The sequence below is a fragment of the Oncorhynchus mykiss genome, chromosome 8, assembly GCF_057628025.1.
Source record: "Oncorhynchus mykiss isolate SJ-2025 chromosome 8, ASM5762802v1, whole genome shotgun sequence".
Classification (NCBI taxonomy): domain Eukaryota; kingdom Metazoa; phylum Chordata; class Actinopteri; order Salmoniformes; family Salmonidae; genus Oncorhynchus; species Oncorhynchus mykiss.
Window position 1 is genome coordinate 75,657,439 of NC_143029.1, and position 24,799 is coordinate 75,682,237.

At 43.9% G+C, this 24,799-nt stretch overlaps 1 protein-coding gene across 1 annotated transcript; it reads left to right on the forward strand.

The window, feature by feature from the left end:
- The first annotated feature begins 2,242 nt into the window (after positions 1 to 2,242).
- Positions 2,243 to 24,532, forward strand: zyg11l (zyg-11 family member, cell cycle regulator, like). Its single transcript, XM_036986184.2, has 14 exons — positions 2,243 to 2,538; positions 3,065 to 3,233; positions 3,474 to 4,285; positions 4,494 to 4,637; positions 4,798 to 4,974; positions 14,452 to 14,516; positions 14,651 to 14,750; positions 14,989 to 15,039; positions 16,944 to 17,105; positions 17,196 to 17,243; positions 17,821 to 18,021; positions 18,128 to 18,180; positions 23,654 to 23,751; positions 23,969 to 24,532. The coding sequence occupies exons 1-14, from the start codon at positions 2,536 to 2,538 to the stop codon at positions 24,157 to 24,159; spliced, it is 2,274 nt and encodes a 757-aa protein (XP_036842079.2). The 5' UTR covers positions 2,243 to 2,535; the 3' UTR covers positions 24,160 to 24,532.
- Positions 24,533 to 24,799: the final 267 nt, after the last annotated feature.

The window sequence follows — 24,799 nt, forward strand, 5'->3', positions numbered from 1 at the left end:
AGGAGGGTGGTGGAGAGAGATGGACCGACCACATAGAGCTCTTTCTGCAGCTGTTAAAATGCTCAGATTCCCCTGCCTACACTACTATTAAAATCACTGTGTTACATTTGTGTTTGTGTGTGTGTGTGTGTGTGTGTGTGTGTGTGTGTGTGTGTGTGTGTGTGTGTGTGTGTGTGTGTGTGTGTGTGTGTGTGTGTGCGTGCGTGCGTGCGTGCGTGCGTGCGTGCGTGCGTGTGTGTATGCTCACGTCCGCCATTTATGTAAAACACACGCAGTGGATCCACCCTGAGACTTCCCGTCACTCTGTCTGCACTATAAACCCTCAAACTTTACATAGTCAGTTAGCCACACACCTGCCGCCCTCCGACAAGAGAGCCACCAATGCAGGAGCTGGAAGGGAGAAGGTGAGATCTTTGGCCCCAGTGAGGAGACCACACTCAGGCACTGGCCACAGCCTGGCTCTGGGGACTGCTGGTGGTCCTCTGTGGGATCATCAGGGGTGAAAGGAGTCTTTGACCACCATGACGGTGCTAAACTCGGAAGACTTTCGGAAAAAATGTGTGGAACCTTCAACCACCAGGTTCCTGGTGACGACAATTGCTCAGAGAGACATACACTCTTGGGAATCTCCATAGAGGTCCATTTATCTATCCCTACCAACGCAGTCCTCAAACGTGTCACAACACACCCACAACCAGCTAATGATATTAACCAGGGATGCAAACCCATACAGATGGGAAGAAAATAAATAACCCTGAATAAAAATAGAACCATTTAGCTAATAGAGCTCATGTCTGTCTGGAGTCTGAACTGAGCCAGTTGAGATAAGTAACTCCTCCACTAAGACATCTAACGTTTTTAGATTGATAGTCAACCAGTGAGAGCTGTAAAGTCTCACTGGATCAAAGGCAGCTGGAGGAATTTGCCTCCCTCATTCAGATAACTCTAAAACGTGGTATGATATTTCAGTGAGACGTGAAACACAGAAGCCTTTGCCAAGGCTTAATGAAATGTATTTTAATAGCACACAAGAGCAAATCTGAGCACAGAAAACGAATCCAGGGATAACAAATAAAAGCGAGACTTGAGCCATGAAAAGAGCTGTATTAAATCTTCAAACCAGTTTCGTCTGCAGTTTAGCAGGTATTTAGTCTATTAGACGTCTATTAGCTGTCCTTCAGAGGATATCAGTTGTCAGCAAGAGCTTTCCACAGTCCCCATGTCCTTAAACATAGGTATTGTGTTTGCTCCCTCATCAACCAAAGTGTGGCATGCATTTGTAGATGATTCTAGATTCTAGATAGATAAATATTTTTTCTCTCTTTTTGCCAATCCCCCCCCACCCACCAAACCATTACTTTTATGGAGCCAGCTTTGTCACTTTGCTTATGTGTCTGCCTGCTCCAAATTTGACTACTTAATGTGTGACATAATAGGAAGGACTCAAATTTGGGGCAATATGTCTGTTTGGCCCTTGGTAATAGACCTAATACTGCCCTCCTGCTCAGAGCTCAGCTGATTTGATGGCCTAGTTAAGTCTGGAAAACAACAGTGTGGGCCTTATGGGCCAGCCCTGGCCTGGAGAGGAAAACTCATGAGCTAATGTGCTGAATTAGGGGTTAGGCTACTGCTGCTGCTGGAGCTGAAAGTAAAGGGAACAGTACCAAAGGGTTCAAGGGGAGCCATAGAAAAATATAATTGCATAATTATTTTATGAGAAGTGATATTATAGTAAACTGACATCTCCACCCAGTGCATATATTCATCCAACCACCTTGGAACACTTAAATCTAAATTATTTGATATAATATTCTAAACCCAAAACATTTAAAGGACGCGGGAGAGTATTTCTAGATGTAATACTGTTCATTTAAAATCTTCAACAAAGAGACAGTTCTTGAAGTTATGTATTGGGAGCAACGGAGCATCTTTCAACAAAGTCATGAAGGGGAATCAACAGTAGTTTACCGGTAATATTTTCCCCGAGGCCAGTGGCCCCTCCTTGTGGCAAAACTAGTTACTAATCCCTTCTTCATAAATGTCAAAGATTGATACAAACTAAGTTAAATGTACTAAAATGTTAAAGACTAAATTATTGTGCATTCATTATCGAATGCAAATTAAATTAAATTTAATCGATCATGATGTATCATAAAACATTAGAGGGGAATAGCACCTGCTTGAAAGAGAAGTTGCCATTGGATGACATTTGACTTCTGCCGACCAATTACAACGTGGTATTACAGTACGACGGCTCGTGGATCAACTATTTCTATGGGTTCTACATCGTGGAGCTCTGGAGTTACACACCGTTAACTATCGATCAACTGCTGTCGCTGTATCAACATTCAACAGTAATTTGACTAGCAGTAGACACTGTACTTTATAGCTTGATTTTTACCAATGTCAAAAGAACGGAATATACATGTGCATATCCACGACAGAAGATAGTCTTGCAATTTGAACCACAATGCTTGTTCTCAAAGTCATTTGATATTGCAAAGTGATGGGAAATATTTCTATTTAAAAAGAAAAATGGTGAGTGAGTTATTAGGCTTCCCCCTTCCCAGTTCCTTTTCGTATTGCCTTGCTGTCTCTGTCAAATAGTAAAATAGCAAGAGCCTTGCTTTTGTTCAACTTGGTTGGTCAAGAGATCAGTAGGATTAGAGGGTGATTTAAAGGGACTAACTAATGCGCCACTACTCTATTCTGGTAAAATTTAGAAACAAGCCATGTCGCAATCGCATATACCACTGTGTCACTCACAGTGTCAGTGGCTCTGAACGTACTCTCGTTGTTCGACATGAGAAAAGCCATAACTAAGTACTTGTTGAAAATATATATATTTACACATTTTACAAGTTTTGAGTTATCAAATATTGATTGAGTAAAATGTTTATTCTGAAAACTATTTAGCTTACAAAACACTTAAAATAGAGTGACAGATTAAGGTACCTAAAAGCCTAATCATTTATCATTGCTGAATGGAAATGAAACATACCAAGTATCCATTCATGTCAAATGTGGTTGCATCAGAACCAAAGCCAGCTGTGTTTGACTGCAGGCTGAGGAGTCCTGTCCCGTGGCCCTGTCTGAGCTGTGTCTGGCCCAGGTGTGTCTCAGCCTGGACTCCCTCTGCAGTACGCAACCAGATGGCTCCCTGAGGCTCAGCTGGGCCCCACTGCTCCCACAGGAAATGGCGGATCAGCTACTGCACAAGATGGCTGCCCAGGGTGAGTAGGGAGGGAGGGCGCCAGAGAATGTTCAACAACAAAACACACAAATGGAATTAAATAAATGTAATGGTTAACAAACCTGCTATGGGTTTAAAAAAGGGAATTTCTATTCAATGTGTTGATTTTGCGTAATTTTTTAAAACAAGATATTGTTGTGTCAACCTCCCGGTCATCACTGTTCTCGTCCACATTTTAGCCTTACCTCAAGTTTTCACTTCTTATTTTTTCATCCCCTAGGCACGCTAAACGACAGAACAGTCGGTATCTTCCGCAGCTGTGAACAACTCCGTCTGCGCAGAGCTTGTGTCCGCTCCTCCCCCCTCTCTGCAGAGGCCTTCCGTCTGGCCCTCTGCCCTCACCGGCTGCAGGAGCTGGATGCTTCTGGGGTCCCTGGGGGCCTCACTGGTGCCCACATCCTCTCAGGCCTGGCCTCCAACCCGGAGTGCAGAGCCAGCCTGCAGAGGCTCACACTGAGCAGGCTCCAGTTGGGCTGGACGTCCCTGGAGGTGAAGGAAGAGCAGGTAGGCTTCAGCTCTCTGCAGGGCCTGAGGACACTTAACCTGGCCAACACAGACCTCACAGACCCCTTCCTGGAGGACATCTGTACTCTCCCACAGCTAGAGGTCCTGGACATCTCCAGCACCCCTGTCACGGAGCTGAGCGCCCTGCTGGGTTGCCGGCTTACCCTGAGATCCCTGACTGCCCACGGGCTGAGGCAGCTGGACATGTCACCCGCCAGAGTGATCTCCATCCTTAGCCAGCTCCACGCCCTCAGGCACCTGGACCTCTCTGACGACCGCTTCGTCTCTGCACCACCATCCGCAGAGAATGACGAAGGGGGGGAGGGGGATGAAGCGGTGAGACTGCTTCTGGAGGGGGGTTCTGGGATTCTCCCAGCACTTGTGTCTCTGGATGTGTCTGGAAGGAAGAAGGTGACTGAAGGGGCGGTCACTGCCTTCGTCGAAGGGAGGAGAGGGCTTTTGTTCCTGGGGCTTCTGGCTACTGGGGCTGGCTCCTGTGACGTTCTGTCTGGGAAGAATAACTTAAAGGTGAGGTGACCACCTGGGGGGGATTTTATTGTTCATTACAAAAAATGCCTCCTACTTCCTGCTGTCATTTACTTGCTTTGGTGGATCTGAAACAGCTGTGAAGGTGTAAGCAGTAGTTTCAGCTATGACCTATCCAGGCCTATCAGATATGTGCAGAAGAATGAGGAATAAGTGACTGACGAATAATCTTCTTGTGTTTGTCTTCCAGGTGACCGGCGAGGCCAATGAGAAGCAGATCTGTGAATCTCTGAGGAGGTACAGAGAGAGAGAGTGTTTCACACGCGAGGCCCTGGTCCATCTCTACCAGCTGACTAACGACATGTACAACCAGACCAGACCAGACATCCTGAAGGTAACGGTCAGAATATGTCTGCATATGAAATGGCTGAAATTGTGGTTGTTGACATAAGCATTTATACAAAAAGCTTATGTACTGCTTATACATGTGCTATGTATGGGTCATGAATGTATTATGAAGTCCTAATGTAGGTACCCTTCTCTCCTCCCTGTAGCTGGTGTTGGGAGGGATGCAGAACTACTCAGAGTCTCTTCATGTCCAGCTGGTGGCCTCAGCCTGCATCTTCAACCTGACCAATCAAGACATGGCTGTGGGCATGCCCCACCCCCTGCTCAGCGCAGTTGTGCATCAGGTGCTGGAAGCCATGAGAAGCTTCCCCAGCCACCAACAGGTTCGGGCCCATACACACACACACACACACACACACACACACTTTAACATGCACTACATGACCAAAAGTGTGTGGAGACCTGCTCATCGAACATCTCATTCCAAAATCATGGGCATTAATATGGAGTTGGTCCCCCCTTTGCTGCTTTAACAGCCTTCACTCTTCTGGGAAGACTTTCTACTAGATGTTGGAACATTGCTGTGGGGACTTGCTTCCAATCAGCCAAAAGGGCATTAGTGAGGTTGGGTACTGATGTTGGACGATTAGGCCTGGCTCGCAGTCAGTGTTCTAATTCATCCCAAAGGTGTTAGATGGGGTTGATGTCAGGGCTATATGCAGGCCAGTCATTTATATATGGACTTTTCTTTGTGCATGGAGTTTTGTCATGTTCTATGAGCAGAAGAACCTCAAGGCCAGCCCCCTAGCAATTTGAGTTCCAGTCAATGAGCTTCAGCCTCTCTCCATTTGAGAAACAGCTAGCATGATGCACACACAGCAGAGGGAGAGAGCAATGACGTGGTGCACATATCTGCACATATGTGATGTAGTACACCATTTTCAGGGACCACTTTTGGCTCGTGAATGCTACTTTCAGAACTACTGGCTAAAAAGTATGCAAAAGTAATGTAAGGGACAGGTCTCTTTAAGGGACATTTAAAAATATTCTAAACCACCACTGAAATCCTTTAGGCTTACTCATGACGCTGAAATCTCCAACCATTCTCCAACCATTAGAAAATGACTTAAAAAAATAATAACTAATAAATAACAAATACTGGGCTAATTTTAAAGCATAAAACACAAATTATCACACAGAGTTGGCTACTCTCTCTCCCGTACCCATAAAAAAAATCTAAGCCAAATACAATATAAAGTAATACTCTACTGTGTACCGGACGGCAGTGAGGATTGCCACCGAGCTCACACACCCACTCAACCAGGAGTACCCTACCAGCTCTGACTTTTTTTTACTAGGTAAATTGACTTGAGAACACATTCTCATTTAAAGCAATGACATGGGGAACAGTTATAGGAGGGGAGATGAATGAGCCAATTGTACATTTGGGATGATTAGGTGACTGTGATGGTATGAGAGCCAGATTGGGAATTTAGCCAGGACACCGAGGTTAACACCCCTACTCTTACAATAAGTGCCATGGGATCTTTTAGTGACCACAAAGAGTCAGGACACCCGTTTAACGTCCCATCCAAAAGACAGCACCCTACACAGGGCAATATTTTTTAGACCAGATGAAAGGGTGCGGCCTACTGGCCATCCAACACCACTTCCAGCAGCATCTGGTCTCCCATCCAGGACCAACCCTGCTTAGCTTCAGAAGCAAGCCAGCAGTGGGATGCAGGGTGATATGCTGCTGGCCATCAGGCCACGATACAGATTTTATGTACAGAAAACCTGCAAAAGCCCAGAAATCATTTGTCCCCACCAGTATCAGACAGTTAAACAAATAACTCTGCTCAACGACCCCACCTCCCCACTCTCATTTATCTGAACTGTGAAATGTTCCTTATCCAATGGACTGTACAGTACTTTCGAAAAGTCTACAGAGCCCTTGATATTTTCCAAATGTTGTTACGTTACAGCCTTATTCTAAAATTGTTTAAATTGTTTTTTTCCCTCATCAATCTACACACCATACCCCACAATGACAAAGCAAAAACAGGTTTTTAGAGATTTTAGCGAATTTATTCAAAATGAAAAACTTAAATATCACATTTATGGTGTATTGTGTGTCGATTGAGGAAACAATTGAATTAAATCCATTTTAGAATAAGGCTATAACGTCACAAAATGTGGGAAAAGTCAAGGGGTCTAAATACTTTCTGTCTAAATACTTTCTGAATGCACTCGTCCCCACTAGTTGTTTCTTGTTGTATTGCTTGTGATTTACATTGTTGTGTTGTTACAGGTTTGGGTTTTTCCATTTATGTTTTGAGGTTGGACTTTTAGCACGTATAGCTCGTTAGCACGTAGGGCGCAACAATTGGTATCACTTCATTAGTCAGTATGTGTTATTCCTGGGCTGGTTGCCAACTCAATAGTGGGAAGGTGTTTCACCTGTGTTGGTCCAGATGCTATTTGGCCCAGATGCTATCACTTCTGATGTTGCTACAGAAGTCAACTTTCATTGGACACCCCCATGAGTGTCTTTTAGAACCCCTCCTAAAAACCCCACCTGTTTTGTTTTGGTTGTTGTCAGTGATTCTTTGTTAGTTCCCCCTTCAGTTTGAGCAACATTATTTGGTTTTCTAGCTGAGCTGGGGAACATAACAAAATGGGAGCTCATCCGGGACCTTGTTTCCCATGAGTATGTGCTGTGCCCAGATATTTGAGTGTTCAAAATACACTTTTGTGGTAGAGTTTCTAGCCAGAGGAGTTATAAGATTGGTGGAATCCTTTTGATAGTTGCATAATCACACAGGAATGTAAAATAAACATAAAGCCATGGACTTTAAGTTGGAAGCATTTGTGGAAAACCCTACATGGGAGATGCTAGATAAATGTACAAAGCCGAATCTGACAGTCCAAAAGCAGTAGTCAGAGTTTATCGGTACTGCTTTGGTGGAGGAAATCCTCTCTGAGAGAGAGGCTGATGAAAAGGGTGCTACGGGTAGTAGAGTACATCCCATAGAGGTGCAACTAAGGCAGTTAGAACTAATGGCAAAATAGGAGCAAAAATTTGAGCTTGAACAACAGAAATTAGAGTTGGGGCACAGGAAAAGACAAAATGAGCGTGCAGCCAAACAACGAGAATGTACTACCAGACTAGAACAAGAACAACATGCGCATGCCATTTGATTAAAAGAGATGGAGCTGGCAGTGCGACAAAGGGAGATGGATCTGGAAGCACTCCAAATCCAGTCAGACCATCCTGCCCCCTCAACAGCCGACTTGTACCGCCTTTCAACGAGAAGGAGGTGGATGTGTATTTTACTCTGTTTGAGCGGATTGCCACATCCCTAAAATGGCTGTGAGATATTTGGTCACTGCTCCTCCAATGTGTTATTTTGGGAAAAGCTCCGCAAGTGTATGCCGCTTTATTTCTTGACCAGAGTTCAGATTATGACACTGTTAAAGCTGCTTTCCTTTGGGCTTACGAGTTGGTAACAGAGGCATACAGACTACAGTTCTGTAAATGACTAAAGACAGAATCATAAAGCCATGTTGAGTTTGCAAGGGAAGAAGCATGTCTTTTTGATTATCACATCAAATTGTATTTGTCACATGCCCCGAATACAACAGGTGTAGACCTTGCCGTGAAATGCTTACTTACCAGCCCTTAACCAACAATGCAGTTTTAAGAAATAGAGTTATGGAAATATTTACTAAATAAACTAAAGTAAAAAATATATAAAGTTACACAATAAAATAACAATAATTAGGCTAAATACAGGGGGTATCGGTAATGAGTCAATGTGAGGGGGTACAGGTTACTCGAGGTAATTTGTACATATAGGTAGGGGTAAAGTGACTATGCATAGATAATAAACAGCGAGTAAAATCTTCAACATAGAATTGCTACCAAAAAGAGTTTACTGAAACTTGTTAACAATGACAGTCACCTATGATTAACCAAATTATATTTTGAAAGAGGAAGCAAAATACTTTAAGCATATATTTTCGTTTCAGTCTCCTCCATCTCCTCTAACCAAAGCTAATTATATAGATTTGTTTCGATAAATAATGTAAAATGAACAGCCATACAGAAAGACACATGTGAAGGTGAAAATACAGAGGAGGAACTTCTTGATGTAATTAAAGCCTTTAAGTCCAGGAAAACTCCAGCACTGGATGGCATACCAATTTTTTTATATACTCAGAGGACCGTTATTAGCATGTTTTAACCACTCCTATGTAAATGGTAGATTATCAGACACTCTGATTCCATTATTACTGAAACAGGATACAAGTGGGAAATATAAAGAATTGGAGGCCCCTTAAACTTCAATGGTGTGATGCAAAAATTCTAGCAAAATGTATAGCGCATAGAAATAAAAAGGTATTGTCTGACATTATTCATTCTAATCGGACAGGTTTTTTACATGGACGATACATTGGAGATAATATAAGGCAAGTACTGGAAACAATATAACAATATGAAAAATCTGGGAAAGCAGGCCTGCTATTCATAGCGGACTTTGAAAAGGCTTCTGATAAAGTACAACTGGAGTTTATGTATAAATGCCTGGAACATTTCAATTTTGGAGAGTCTCTTATAAAATGGGTTAAAATAATGTACAGTAACCCTAGGTGTAAAATATTAAATAATGGCTACTTCTCAGAAAGTTTTAAACTGTCAAGAGGAGTAAAACAAGGTTGTCCACTATCGGCATATCTATTTATTATGGCCATCGATATGTTAGCTATTAAAATCAGATCCAACAATAATATCAAGGGATTAGAAGTACAGGGCGTAAAAACTAAGGTGTCATTGTACACTGATGATTCATGTTTTCTTTTAAATCCACAACTTGGATCCCTCCACAGCCAGATGATTTTTCTAACCTCTCTGGATTACAACCAAATTATGTGTACTATATTGCGTATGTGGATATACTCGGTATACATATCCTGAAAGAAAGAAATGATCTCAATCCAATACATTTTTATAGAAAGTTAGCAAAAATAGATCTTGCTACCATGGAAAGGTAAATAACTTTCTATATGTGTAAAAAGAACCCTGATGAACTCTTTAGTCATATCCCAGTTTACCTATTTGCTTAAGGTCCTGCTTACACCTAGCGAACAATTTTTTTTTATTATATGAGAAAAAATATTACATTTTATTTGGAATTGCAAGCGAGACCAAATTTTACGAGCCTATTTATATAATGAATATGAATTTGGAGGGCAGAAATGATTAAATATTAAAGCATTAGACCTCTCACTATAGGTTTCAGTTATACAAAAGTTATACTTAAATCCAAACTGGTTCTCTAGTAGATTAATAAAAATGTCTCACCCTATGTTCAAGAAAGGCCTTTTTCCCTTTAGTCAGATTGCAACCTTTCACTTTCAGTTATTTGAAAAGGACATAATCTCCCAAATATCGCTATTTTTAAAACAAGCCATAGAAAGTTGTTTGCAATTTTAAATTTAATCCACCAGAAAAGACAGATATACAACAAATATTGTGGTTAAACTCAAATATACTAATTGATTAAAAAAAACATTTATTTTTTAATAATAATTTTAAAAAAGTATAATCTTCGTAAATGATATCATAAATACCACTGGTGGAGTTGTCATACATGCAGCTAACTAAAACATATGGAAATATCTGCTCTACCCAGTAAAATACTACTTGAGTAAAAGTCTAACTATTAGGTTTTAAATCTACTTAAGTATCAAAAGTAAATGTAATTGCTAAAATATAGTTAATTATGTCACGATCGTCTAAGGTGGAAACAGCGGACCAAAGCACAGCATGGTGAGCATACATACTTCTTTATTATAAGATGTCGCCAACTAAACAATAAACATCCAAACTAAAACGTGATGCCAACGTCGTGCTCACAGGCAACACAGGCAATACATTGACAGCTACAGGTGCACAAATACAGGTGGGGAAAAAGGCTACCTACTGTATATCCAAATGTCAATTTATTTGACGCGTTTGATCCAGAAAAAAAACAGCTTCCAAAAAACGCAACGTCACTACAAAATATTTCAAAAGTTGCCTATAAACTTTGCCAAAATATTTCAAACTACTTTTGTAATACAACTTTAGGTGTTTTTAAACGTTAATAATCAATCAAATTGTAGACGGGTCTATCTGTTCAATACAAGAAGACAACAAAACCAACGCTACTTTTCACGTCTTGCGCACTCTCAACAGTGTTACCCAGTTCCTAAATGGCCTACTTCTTCATTGCACAAATCAATAACCTCAACCAAATTCCAAAGACTGGTGACATCCAGTGGAAGCGGTAGGAACTGAAAACAGGTTTCTAAGAAATATCATTTGCCAATGAGAACTCAGTGAACAGACAGAGACCCCCCAAAAATCTGAACGGGTAGTCCTCGGGTTTTGCCTGCTACATAAGTTCTGTTATACTCACAGACATGATTCAAACAGTTTTAGAAACTTCAGAGTGATTTCTATCCAAATCTACTAATAATATGCATATCTTATATTCCTGGCATGAGTAGCAGGAAGTTGAAATTGGGCACGCTATTTATCCAAAAGTGAAAATGCTGCCCCCTATACCTTAAGAAGTTTACAGAAAAAATGGATGATAATTAGATAACGTGCCACAGAATGCTGCAGCAGCCCGCAAGGTGTGCTGCAGTATGACGCAACTTTGAAAGGAGCAACCACTGTACTTCTTGAGCCGTTCAAGAATGACCTTCATGAAAGGATTGCTACCTACCTTTATGAGCACAAGGATCTCACTCTTGCAAAAGCTGCAGTCCTTGCAGATGAGCTTGTACTGACACATAAAAATACCTTCACTAACAAAGCACCCAGTAGTTATCCATGTGCAAAAAGCAACCCAAAGAAGTCACCTCTTACTGCAAGATTCCAGTCTTTTTCTACAGTGCCCAAAGATAAAGATTGGCAGACAACTGTTTTTTTCGTATCCGCCAGTTTGTCATTGAGAAAGGACACATTGCCGTGAGAAAGGAGACATCGTCTCTGTGTCCTAAGTTGAAATAGAAAAATAAGCGGGAGAAAAAGCCATTTCTTCTTGTGGGAGCATTCCAGCCCATTAAGTCTCTGCTTGGGACTGGTGTATCTCCTAAACAAGATTTTAGATCAGATGTGTATTGCCGTGAGTTCGTGTCTCTGCAGAGTGGCGATGCTGTTATGCAGCCGGTGAAGATACTGTGAGACACTGGGGCAGCCCAGTCCTTCATTTTGGAGGGTGTTTTGCCTTTGTTGGTGCAACGCGGAGATGGATTGTATGGAGGATCCGTTGTATAATGTGGAAGTTGAGTCTGGTCTAATTTCTGGTTCCGTCGTCGTTGGGGTGAGGACTAGCCTACCGGTGATGGAGGTGTCATTCATTTTGGGAAACGATTTTTATGGAGGGAAGGTCGTGCCAAGTCCTGTCAATTGTAAAGAACCCAGAGTAGAGGAACCTGATGTTATCAGAGAAGTACCCTAGAGTGTTCCCAGCGTGTGCGGTTACACATACTATGTCTAAGAAAGTCACCAGGAGCAAGTCTAGTATTGAGGAGGATGTCAGCGATCCCACCATGGTCAATCTATCTGAGACGTTTATGAGTGATCCTGATTTCGGTAAACCTCCTGAGTTGACCTCTCCTTTGAAAACCCCAAAGGTGAGCGAGTTTGTAGGACCACTGAAGGAAGAGAGGGTCCCTACAGTTGATAGAATGTTTAGGAAGCAGTTGATTGTGGAACAGATTAAAGCTGTTTAACTCTCCCCTCTTTTTGCTGAGATACGTCCAGAGGTGGAGTTTTATGAAGTTTGTGTGGGTTACTTTGACAGAGATGGTGTTCTAATGAGGACATGGCATTCTCGCACCCTTTCTGGGCAAGACGATTGGCCCAGTGTATCTCAAATTGTAGTTCCAATTACGCTTTGACTGTATCTTGCGTAACTTCTTCTAGCCAGGTCTGTATAACAAAATGTTGTGTCTTACTATAAATCCTGTTATGTTTGCCATTACATGGGTGAACCAAACCAAGCTGTACCAGTTACCACTTTGCAGCCTATTCCTGCTTTTGACGAACCTTTCAGCAGGGTTCTGATGGATTGTGTTGGTCCTTTGCCCAAAACAAAGAGTTTCTGTTAACCATTATGTGCCCTGTCACTCGTTTCCCTGAGGCTATTCCACTCAGGAAAATCACGAGAGGAAAATTACTACGGATATTGCAGGAGTTTCCACTTGAGATCGGATATGTACGTGGTAAGGACAACTTGGTTGCTGATTGTCTTTCAAGGGTGGGCTGTCGACAAGTTTTGTGTTTTGCATTTAGCCAGTGTGTAGCCCTGGCTCACAATTTATTTTGACTGCACATTTTGATATTTTGGAGATTAGCTTTGTTTGGTTGCGCTCATTCAAAGGGGATGAGAGATATACAGTGGGGCAAAAAAGTATTTAGTCAGCCACCAATTGTGCAAGTTCTCCCACTTAAAAAGATGAGAGAGGCCTGTAATTTTCATCATAGGTACACTTCAACTATGACAGACAAAATGAGAAAAAAAATCCAGAGAATCACATTGTAGGATTTTTAATGAATTTATTTGCAAATTATGGTGGAAAATAAGTATTTGGTCAATAACAATACTTTGTTATATAGCCTTTGTTGGCTATGACAGAGGTCAAACGTTTTCTGTAAGTCTTCACAAGGTTTTCACACACTGTTGCTGGTATTTTGGCCCAATCCTCCATGCAGATCTCCTCTAGAGCAGTGATGTTTTGGGGCTGTTGCTGGGCAACACGGACTTTCAACTCCCTCCAAAAATGTCTATGGGGTTGAGATCTGGAGACTGGCTAGGCCACTCCAGGACCTTGAAATGCTTCTTACGAAGCCACTCCTTCGTTGCCCGGGCGGTGTGTTTGGGATCATTGTCATGCTGAAAGACCCAGCCACGTTTCATCTTCAATGCCCTTGCTGATGGAAGGAGGTTTTCACTCAAAATCTCACGATACATGGCCCCATTCATTCTTTCCTTTACACGGATCAGTCGTCCTGGTCCCTTTGCAGAAAAACATTCCCAAAGCATGATGTTTCCACCCCCATGCTTCACAGTAGGTATGGTGTTCTTTGGATGCAACTCAGCATTCTTTGTCCTCCAAACACGACGAGTTGAGTTTTTACCAAAAAGTTATATTTTGGCTTCATCTGACCATATGACATTCTCCCAATCTTCTTCTGGATCATCCAAATGCTCTCTAGCAAACTTCAGACGGGTCTGGACATGTACTGGCTTAAGCAGGGGGACACGTCTGGCACTGCAGGATTTGAGTCCCTGGCGGCGTAGTGTGTTACAGATGGTAGGCTTTGTTACTTTGGTCCCAGCTCTCTGCAGGTCATTCACTAGGTCCCCCTGTGTGGTTCTGGGATTTTTGCTCACCGTTCTTGTGATCATTTTGACCCCACGGGGTGAGATCTTGCGTGGAGCCCCAGATTTTTACCCATTTCTCAACTTGTGAGTTTTAGTATTCTGTCTGTAATAAAACCCTTTTGTGAGGAAAAACTCATTCTGATTGGCTGGGCCTGGCTCCCCAGTGGGTGGACCTGGCTGCCAAGTGGGTGCACCCCTGCCCAGTCATGTGAAATACATAGATTAGGGCCTAATTTATTTATTTAAATTGACTGATTTTCTTATTTGAACTGTAACTCTGATGCATGTTGCGTTTATATTTTTGTTCCGTATATTTATTTATTTATGCATTATGTGGTGATGTTTTGCTGATGAGTTTCCTGAAAGGGACACAACAAATTATTATTATAACCAAAGCCTGTGCTTCCCCTTTTCCAGTTACAGAAGAACTGCCTGCTGGTGCTCTGCAGTGACACCATCCTTCAGGACGTCCCTTTTGACAGGTCAGTCTGTCCATAGCCTGGTGAATTGAAATCAATCTAAATCAATTAAATCGAAACCTTGAGTTATGTGTACAGATCTTAAGTTAGGGTTAAGTCCTAGGTTTTATAGGATCTCACTGCTGTGTCCCTGTCAGGTTCGAAGCAGCCAAGCTGGTGATGAACTGGCTCAGCGGTCACGTGGACCGGACCCTGCAGAGGATGGCTGTGGCCGTCATCTCCATACTAGTGGCCAAAGTAGGTCCTCACCCTTCTTTAAATGCATTATTTCCTCAACCTTATCATCTCCATACAAGTTGGCAAAGTAGTTCACCCCATACCCCCCATGGACCCCATACCCCCCCATGAGGGACCCCATACCCCCATGGACCTGAATTTTTGACTGGGAATAGGGTTGATGTACTGGACTCCATGGGGGGTTGGCCGTGGCTTATGTTGCTAAGATCATTTGTTGAAACAGTTTGTCTCTCTGCAGCTGTCTACAGAGCAGACCACACAGCTGGGGGCTGATATATTTATTATGAAGGTAAGAAATCTGTCCCTCCATTTCTCTCCCCCTCGCTTCATCTTTATCTCTCTCACACTCACCTGTCCTTTATCTCTCTCCCCCTCACCTCTCCTTTATCTCTCCCCCTCACCTCTCCTTTATCTCTCCCCCTCACCTGTCCTTTATCTCTCTCCCCCTCACCTCTCCTTTATCTCTCTCCCCCTCACCTCTCCTTTATCTCTCTCCCCCTCACCTCTCCTTTATCTCTCTCCCCCTCACCTCTCCTTTATCTCTCTCCCCCTCACCTCTCCTTTATCTCTCTCCCCCTCACCTCTCCTTTATCTCTCTCCCCCTCACCTCTCCTTTATCTCTCTCCCCCTCACCTCTCCTTTATCTCTCTCCCCCTCACCTGTCCTTTATCTCTCTCCCCCTCACCTGTCCTTTATCTCTCTCCCCCTCACCTCTCCTTTATCTCTCCCCCTCACCTGTCCTTTATCTCTCTCCCCCTCACCTCTCCTTTATCTCTCCCCCTCACCTCTCCTTTATCTCTCCCCCTCACCTCTCCTTTATCTCTCTCCCCCTCACCTCTCCTTTATCTCTCTCCCCCTCACCTCTCCTTTATCTCTCCCCTCACCTCTCCTTTATCTCTCCCCCTCACCTCTCCTTTATCTCTCTCCCCCTCACCTCTCCTTTATCTCTCTCCCCTCACCTCTCCTTTATCTCTCTCCCCCTCACCTCTCCTTTATCTCTCCCCCTCACCTCTCCTTTATCTCTCTCCCCCTCACCTCTCCTTTATCTCTCCCCCTCACCTGTCCTTTATCTCTCTCCCCCTCACCTCTCCTTTATCTCTCTCCCCCTCACCTCTCCTTTATCTCTCTCCCCCTCACCTCTCCTTTATCTCTCTCCCCCTCACCTCTCCTTTATCTCTCTCCCCCTCACCTCTCCTTTATCTCTCTCCCCCTCACCTCTCCTTTATCTCTCTCCCCCTCACCTCTCCTTTATCTCTCTCCCCCTCACCTGTCCTTTATCTCTCTCCCCCTCACCTGTCCTTTATCTCTCTCCCCCTCACCTCTCCTTTATCTCTCTCCCCCTCACCTCTCCTTTATCTCTCTCCCTCTCACCTTTATCTCGCTCCCCCTTACCTTCTCTTTTCCTTCCCCCCTCACCTCACCCTCCCTCCCCTCACCTCATCTCACCCTCCCTCACCTCATCTCCACCTCACCTCACCTCACCTCCCCCTCACCTCACCCTCCCCCCTCACCTCATCTCATCTCACCTTACCATCCCCCTCACCTCATCTCACCCCCTCCCTCACCTCATCTCACCCACCCCCTCACCTCATCTCACCCCCCCACCTCACCTCATCTCATTCCCCTCCCTCACCTCATTTCACCCTCCCCACACCTCATCTTACCCTCTTCCTCATCTCACCCTCCCCCTCACCTGATCTCACCCTCTTCCCTCCTCACCTCACCCCCCCTCATCTCACCCTCTTCCCCCCCACCTAATTTCACCCTCCCCCCCCCACCTCATCTTACCGTCTTCCTCCCCTCATCTCACCCTCACCTGATCTCACCCTTTCCCCCCACATCACCTCACCCTCTTCTCCCCTAACCTCATCTCACCCTTTCTCTGCCTCCCCCCTCACCTCTATCTCCTCTCTCACCCCCTTCACCTGACCCCTCTTCCTCTCTCCCTCACCTCTATCTCTCCTCCTCTCTTCTTCTCACCTCTCTCTCTCTCTCCCCCTGACTCCTCTCTCTCTTCCTCTCTTCCCCCTCACCTCTATCTCTCCTCCTCTCTCCTTCTCACCTCTCTCTCTCCCCTGGACTCCTCTCTCTCTATTCCTCTCTTCCCCCTCACCTCGATCTCGCCTCCTCTCTCTCACCCTCCTCTCTCTCACCCTCCTCTCTCTCTTTGTCTCTCTCTCTCCCCTCTAACAGCAGCTGCTGGGTATAGTGCAACAGAAAGCCATGGCAGGAGTAGTGGACTCCACTCTGAAGTTTGCCCTGAGTGCTCTGTGGAACCTGACTGATGAGACACCCACTGCCTCGCGACACTTCATCCAGTGTCAGGGCCTGGAGCTGTACGAGGAGGTGCTGAAGGTAGGAGAAGCACACACACACACACACACACATTCATAGTTGAAATGGTGGAACCATTCAATGAATTGTTCTCTTCCTCTTGCCTTGCAGACCTACTCTTCTGAATCTTCTATACAGCAGAAAGTTCTAGGTCTTCTGGTAGGTCTTTCTGTTTCAACATGTTGCAGTTGTTTGTTTGAGTATGTCAGTGCTCTGATTTTTCTACATTATCATTGTGCATATTATTTACATGTGTTACACTTTGGGTTGTATGCTCAAGTCATAATTGCACAGAGAAAATGCATGTTTCTGTAATCAAAACCACTTCTATTTTGTTTGAGCCAGTAAAGATAAACAAGGGACAGACACAACCACATCATAAAAACTGGAAACATTTATCTGTTGATGGTCCATGGTGTTCTGTCTCCCTCCACCCTGCGCCTGGGTTCATTAGGGCACACCACAGCCAAACATTTGAAAGCATGTGTAATAGGATCAGATAGTACATCCCTATTTTACTCTGTTTGGGAGCGTTTTCGTCTGTTTCATTCCTACTGAACACTACTCAGGGCCAGTATTTATAAACCATTTCAGAGTGAGAGTGCTGATGTAGGATCAGTTTTGTGTTTTAGATCAATATGAATACGATTATATGGACAGGGGGACCTGCTCCTAGTTCAGATCTACTACTCTGAGTCGATTGATGAATATGGTTCCTGGTCTCTCTGTGGTCCAGAACAACATAGCAGAGGTAGAAGAGCTGCAGGCAGACATGATGCAGGAGGACCTGTTGGAGCATGTAGTGACCCTGCTCCAGGGGCCCCAGGTGGAGGTGGGGATCAGCTACTTTGCTGGGGGCATCCTGGCCCACCTCACCTCCAGACAGGATGCATGGACCCTAGACCAGGGGCTCCGACAAACCATACTGGAACAGCTGGTACAGTGTGTGTGTGTGTGTGTGTGTGTGTGTGTGTGTGTGTGTGTATATCAGTGTTTTCTTAAGTGTTTTCTTTACTCCAATTACCTGTCTTTACTTTCTACAGCATGCTGCCATACTGACCTGGGCCCTCCCTGAGCGTGAGATGGTGTCCTACAGGTAAGACTGACTGCCTGTCTGTCTATCTGTCTGAGCTACTCAGAGAAGCCATATATATCATATACAGTGGGGCAAAAAAGTATTTAGTCAGTCACCAATTGTGCAAGTTCTCCCACTTAAGAAGGCGAGAGAGGCCTGTAATTTTCATCATAGGTACACTTCAACTATGACAGCCAAAATGAGAAAAAATCCAGAAAATCACATTGTAGGATTTTTAATGAATTTATTTGCAAATTATGGTGGAAAATAAGTATTTGGTCACCTACAAACAAGCAAGATTTCTGGCTCTCACAGACCTGTAACTTCTTCTTTAAGAGGCTCCTCTGTCCTCCACTCGTTACCTGTATTAATGGCACCTGTTTGAACGTGTTATCAGTATAAAAGACACCTGTCCACAACCTCTCTCTCCTTTCTCTCTGTTCCTCTCTCTCTCTCTATGTTCCTCTCTCTCTCTGTTTCTCTCTCTCTCTGTTTCTCTCTCTCTCTCTCTCTCTGTTTCTCTCTCTCTATCTCTGTTTCTCTCTCTCTCTCTCTCTCTCAATTCAATTCAATTTGCTTTATTGGCATGACGTAACAATGTACATATTGCCAAAGCTTACCTTGGATATTTACAATATTAAGATAATAAGAATCTAAATTGTCAATGGCATTTTGTCACGAAATGCAGCTCTGTCTCAGGTTCTGCTGTTGTGCAGTGGTTGTACAGCCTTTCATCTACAGGGAGCCAGGTTTTCCTGTGTCTACCCTTCTCAATGGCAAGGCTGTGCTCACTGAGCCTGTACTTTGTCAAGGTTTTTGATCAGTAACCATGGTCAAAGAGTTAGCCACGGTGTACTGTCGATATAGGGCCAGATAGCACTGCATTTTGGTTTGTGCTTGTCTTTCCCAATAAGCAATGTAGTATTGTTTTGAGTGTGTTGTAATTTGGTTTATCCTGATTGATTGGATGTTCTGGTCCTGAGGCTTCAGTGTGTTAGTAGAACAGGTTTGTGAACTCAGCCCCAGGACCAGCTGGATGAGGGTACTCTTTTCTTTGCTCAGCTCTTGGCATTGCAGGGCTTGGTAGTGATATGAGAGTGAGTCACTGTATTTTAGATGTTTCCAAAAACCTATTTGCTCTTTGAGTTGCATGCATTGTTTGTAGTTTTCCTCTGGACATGTAGGAGAAGCTTACAGAACTCTGCATGCAGGGTTTCAATTGGGTGTTTGTCCCATTTGGTGAAATCTTGTTTTGCAAGTGGACCCCACACCTCGCTGCCATAAAGTGCAATTGTTTCAATGACACAATCAATTAGTTTTAGCCAAATTTGAAAAGGTATTTCAATTTGAATTTGTTTTTTAATGGCGTAGAATCCTCTACATGCTTTCTCTCTCAGTTCATTCACTGCCTCATTAAGGTGTCCAGTTGAGCTTATTTTTAAACCTTAGTAATTGTAGTGTGTGCAGTACTCTATATATTGTGTACCAATTGAGAACTTTGGTCTAATTCCCTGAGATCTGGATCTTCTCTGGAAAATCATTATTTTAGTCTTTTTGGGGTTTACTGCCAGGGCCCAGGTCTGGAAGTACTGCTCTAGCAGGTCCAGGCTCTGCTGTAGGCCATGTGCTGTGGGTGACAGCAGGCATAGGTCATCTGCGAAGAGTAGGCATTTAACCTCTGAATTGTGGAGACTAACACCAGGGGCTGAGGATTTTTCTAGAATAGTGGCCAATTTGTTGATGTAAATATTGAAGAGTGCAGGGCTCAGATTACAACCCTGACGAAGGCCCCGCCCCTGGTTAAAGAATTCTGTTATTTTCTTGACAATTTTAATGCTGCACGTATTGCCAGTATACATTGATTTAATTATGTCATGCTTTACCCCCTACACCACTTTCAATAACTTTGTAGAACAGTCCTGTATGCCAAATAGAATCAAATGCTTTTTGGAAGTGTCACGGTCGTCATAAGGAGACCAAGGCGCAGTGGGATAAGCGTACATTCTATTTTATTAAACAAATGCAACACTGAACAAAACTATACAAAATAACAAAACAAACCGTGAAGCAATATGACTAGTGCGAACAGGCAACTAAACAGAATAATAACCTACAAAACCAAAATGGAAAATGGCAACCTAAATAGGATCCCCAATCAGAGACAACGATAAATATTCCTATTCATGGAACAAGTAAATTCTAGTACTGTGTGTGTGTGTGTGTGTAGATGTATTGGAGGAGCTGTTTAGTCTCACTTAATCCTAGAGGGTTCTCCTGTTCTCTGACGACCTCTGCACAGCTGTGTTGGTCCTGCTGTTGGGCCCAGTGGAGTGGAGGAGGGCCAGTTCTGGGCCGTGGGGCTTCCTCTCTGGTCTGGTAGGGGTATTCTGGTGGTCTGGTGCGGGGTAGTAGGCTGGGCCCGGTCCGGTCTGACTAAGCCGATGGAAGTGGGGATGCTCTGGTGGTGGGTGGGGCCTGTGGGATGCGCTGGGTCTGGTGTGGCATGAAGGGGCCTGGGGCCCCTTGTTGGTGCAGTGGTCTGGTAGGGGTCTCTGGGTGGTCCTCTGCCCAGTACATCATGGAGTGTTTGTCTACCAAGTGCCGCGTCCTTTAGAGACTTGGCAAACATCCCTACTGTCTGCTTCCTCAGGTGGGAGTGGTCGTGCAGATGCTCTGGGGTGATTGTTGGGTGGTGAGCAACGTGTAAGTTCGGGAGTAGGCCACACCCTCTGGTGATGTCAGCGTTGACATTCTGAATGGTACAGGGATGAAAGTCTTTGCGGGGAAGCAGAGTGGAGCCCTCTCTGCTACTCTGTTGACCAGGCTGCATACTCTCTCCTGCTCCTCTCGCAGGTTGTTGGTGCCGGTGTGAATAATAATGTGGCCTGGTGTGCCAAAGTCAGGCTGGGACAGGATGTGGAGTGCATTCTGTGTTTTTGGGCACCATATTTTGCACACCTTGTGTTGGGGGAAGAGTTTATCTTCTTGGATGAATTTCCCATTTGAGTCAATGAGGATGGCCACCTCAGTGGGTTTTACCAGATTAGTGCGTTTACGGTCTGGGGCTGGAGTACACAGGGACTGTGTACATGGAGGGGTGTGTGGGGGTGTGTCGGGGGGGCCAGAGAGCTTCTCTCTGTAGTAGGTGTCCACATGTGAGTCTCCTTGTTGACGGTTTGGGGGTGGGTTGTGGGTAGAGGTCGACCGAATATGATTTTTCAACGCCGATACTGATACCGATTTATTGGAGGACCAAAAAAGCCGATACCGATTAATCGGACAATATTTTTATTTTTATTTGTAATAATGACAATTACAACAATACTGAATGAACACTTATTTTAACTTAATATAATACATCAAGAAAATCAATTTAGCCTCAAGTAAATAATGAAACATGTTCAATTTTGTTTAAATAATGCAAAAACAAAGTGTTGGAGAAGAAAGTAAAAGTGCAAAATGTGCCATGTAAGAAAGCTAACATTTCAGTTCCTTGCTCAGAACATGAGAACATATGAAAGCTGGTGGTTCCTTTTAACATGAGTCTTCAATATTCCCAGGTAAGAAGTTTTAGGTTGAAGTTATTATAGGAATTATAGGACTATTTCCCTCTATATCATTTGTATTTCATTAACCTTTGACTATTGGATGTTCTTATAGGCACTTTAGTATTGCCAGTGTAACAGTATAGCTTCCGTCCCTCTCCTTGCTCCTCCCTGGGCTCGAACCAGCAACACAACGACAACAGCCACCATCGAAGCAGCGTTACCCATGTAGAGCAAGGGAAACAACCACCCCAAGGCTCAGAGCGAGTGACATTTGAAACGCTATTAGCGCGCGCTAACTAGCTAGCCATTTCACTTCAGCTACACCAGCCTCATCTCAGGAGTTGATAGGCTTGAAGTCATAAACAGCGCAATGCTTGACGCACAACGAAGAGCTGCTGGCAAAACACACGAAAGTGCTGTTTGAATTAATGTTTACGCGCCTACTTCTGCCTACCACCGCTCAGTCAGATACTTAGATACTTGTATGCTCAGTCAGATTATATGCAACGCAGGACACGCTAGATAATATCTAGTAATATCATCAACCATGTGTAGTTAACTAGTGATTATGATTGATTGTTTTTTATAAGATAAGTTTAATGCTAGCTAGCAACTTACCTTGGCTTACTGCATTCGCGTAACAGGCAGTCTCCTTGTGGAGTGCAACGAGAGAGAGGCAGGTCGTTATAGCGTTGGACAAGTTAACTATACGGTTGCAAGATTGGATCCCCCGAGCTGACAAGGTGAAAATCTGTCGTTCTGCCCCTGAACGAGGCAGTTAACCCACCGTTCCTAGGCCGTCCTTGAAAATAAGAATGTGTTCTTAACTGAATTGCCTAGTTAAATAAAGGTATCCAAAAATATTACAAAATGTTAAAAAAAATGTAAAAAATATTAATCGGCGGCCAAAAATACCGATTTCCGATTGTTATTAAAACTTGAAATCGTCCCTAATTAATCGGCCATTCCGATTAATACCTCTAACAGAGCCAGCCTGTCTCTCAGCAGGCTGATGGTAGTGTAGCTGGGGGGCTGCTCCTTCAGCTCAGTAACCCATACCTCTAACAGAGCCAGCCTGTCTCTCAACATGCTGATGGTAGTGTGGTCTTGGCTCTGGTGGTTGTAGGCAGGCAGGGGGGAGGATGGTCCTGCTGTTGGGGTGCCTGAGGTGAGGGGAGAGGTCGGGGTGCTGCCCTTGTCTTTTTTGCATTCCGCTATCTTCGTTAGGGTGGGGAAGTCCTGCACAACAGAGCTGAGTGCAGCCTCACTGCCCTGGACCATGACAGTGCCGTTCTGGTACATGTTTACCGTCAGAAACCTGTTTTCCTGGTCCTTATCGCTGTCCTCAAAAATGTGGATTTGCCTTCCCTTGCAGATGCCTTTTTTGTGGTGTAGCTGAAATCCCTGGTTACAGCTGTATGCCAGGCAGTAGTGTTGTCTGTGTAGAATAACAGGTTTATAACAGTCCTGTTTTGTGAGCAGTCGGCAAACAAAGTTTCTGGGTTCTCCCTCACAATTCTGTGTTTAAAATGGATTCTTCCCTTCTCTGATTTGATTTCTGCTGGATATTCAAAAAAGGGGGGTAAGTCTCTCAGTCTCTGGAGCTGCTGGCACTGCCTCCGGCCATGTTGCTATGGTTACCAGCAGTAAACAGTTAGAGCTAGTTTACCAGTTGACAGATTTGAATTTGGCTAGCTACCACGATTAAGATTGGTCTTTTAACTCACTCTCTGTCAATATTTTCCTCCTGTGTTGATCTTCAGTTGTACAATTTGATTACCTATACATTTTTTGCTCATTTAATCGTGTCAATCTCGCTCTTAACAACCAAAAAGTTATAACAAGTCAAGAGCCGTTCTTCTGCATGACTTCTCTCTCTCTCTCCCTCTCACTGTTCATCTCTCTTTCTCTCCCTTCCTCCTTACTTATTTCCCTTCCTCCCTCAGGTCGTTTCGGCCGTTCTTCTCCTTGCTTCAGACCTCTCAGCCTGCTGGAGTGCAGCTATGGGCTGTCTGGGCTATGCATCTCGTCTGCACTCAGAACGGTGAGTGTGTGTGTGTGTCATTTACAGTACATGGTATCATTTGGGGAACTATTTCAATAACCTGAAGATAGCTGTAAGATACTGGGCTATAGGCACATGCATAGTCCTTTGATCACACAGAATGTGTGTGGCCTGAGGTGTTCCCTCACTAGTTTGTCTATATTACTGAGGTGCTTTAAATGCATTGTATATAATGTGTGGTTCTATTTTATTCCAGGTGTGCAGTACTGCCAAATGCTCCAGGTGGAGGGGGCAGTGGAACTCCTAAAGACATTGTCCTCTGACCTTGACACCCACAGCAATGTCAGAGGGATGGCAGAGAGCATCCTGGGTATGGTGGAGCGCCACCAGACCACCAGCAATCCCCTGAGAACACAGACAGAAAAGGGACATCATGGGAGGTCATGATGGATCTGTGACCCTTGACCCCTTAGTCACAGGTGTGTTAAAATATGAATGGGATAGCTGACATCTCTTTATGTGTACAGTCTGTCTTTTTTAGTAGTTGCATTGGTGGGAATTAGGAAAATAAATATGAATATATTTGTTAAATGCTCAGAAAGACACTTTGACAGACTCCTCAATACCTAGCTGTAGAAATAATTTTTCAACAACATTCTAAAATATCATTGGAGTTGTTCTAGAAGTAAGTGACCTGGATAACTGCATAGTTGCTGCTTTTAAAAAGAATAGCAGAGCTATTTTTAGTCGATAATTAAAACAACTTTCAAAGAGACTAGAATAATCAGCTCTCCTAATTAAACAAGAATGTATCAACAAACTGGTGTACTGTGTGTGTTTGGAGTTTAAAATACAATCTCTGTCACCAGAGGGCTCTGAGGTGCTGCATATATACTGATGTATATAAACCCTGGATTGCTGATACAACATTTGCGTAACAAGTCACATAATGAGGTGCATGGACTCATTCTGTGTGCAATAATAGTGTTTAACATTATTTTTGAATGACTACATCATCTCTGTGCCCCACACATACAAATATCTGTACGGTCCCTCAGTCGAGGAGTGAATTTCACACAGATTCAAC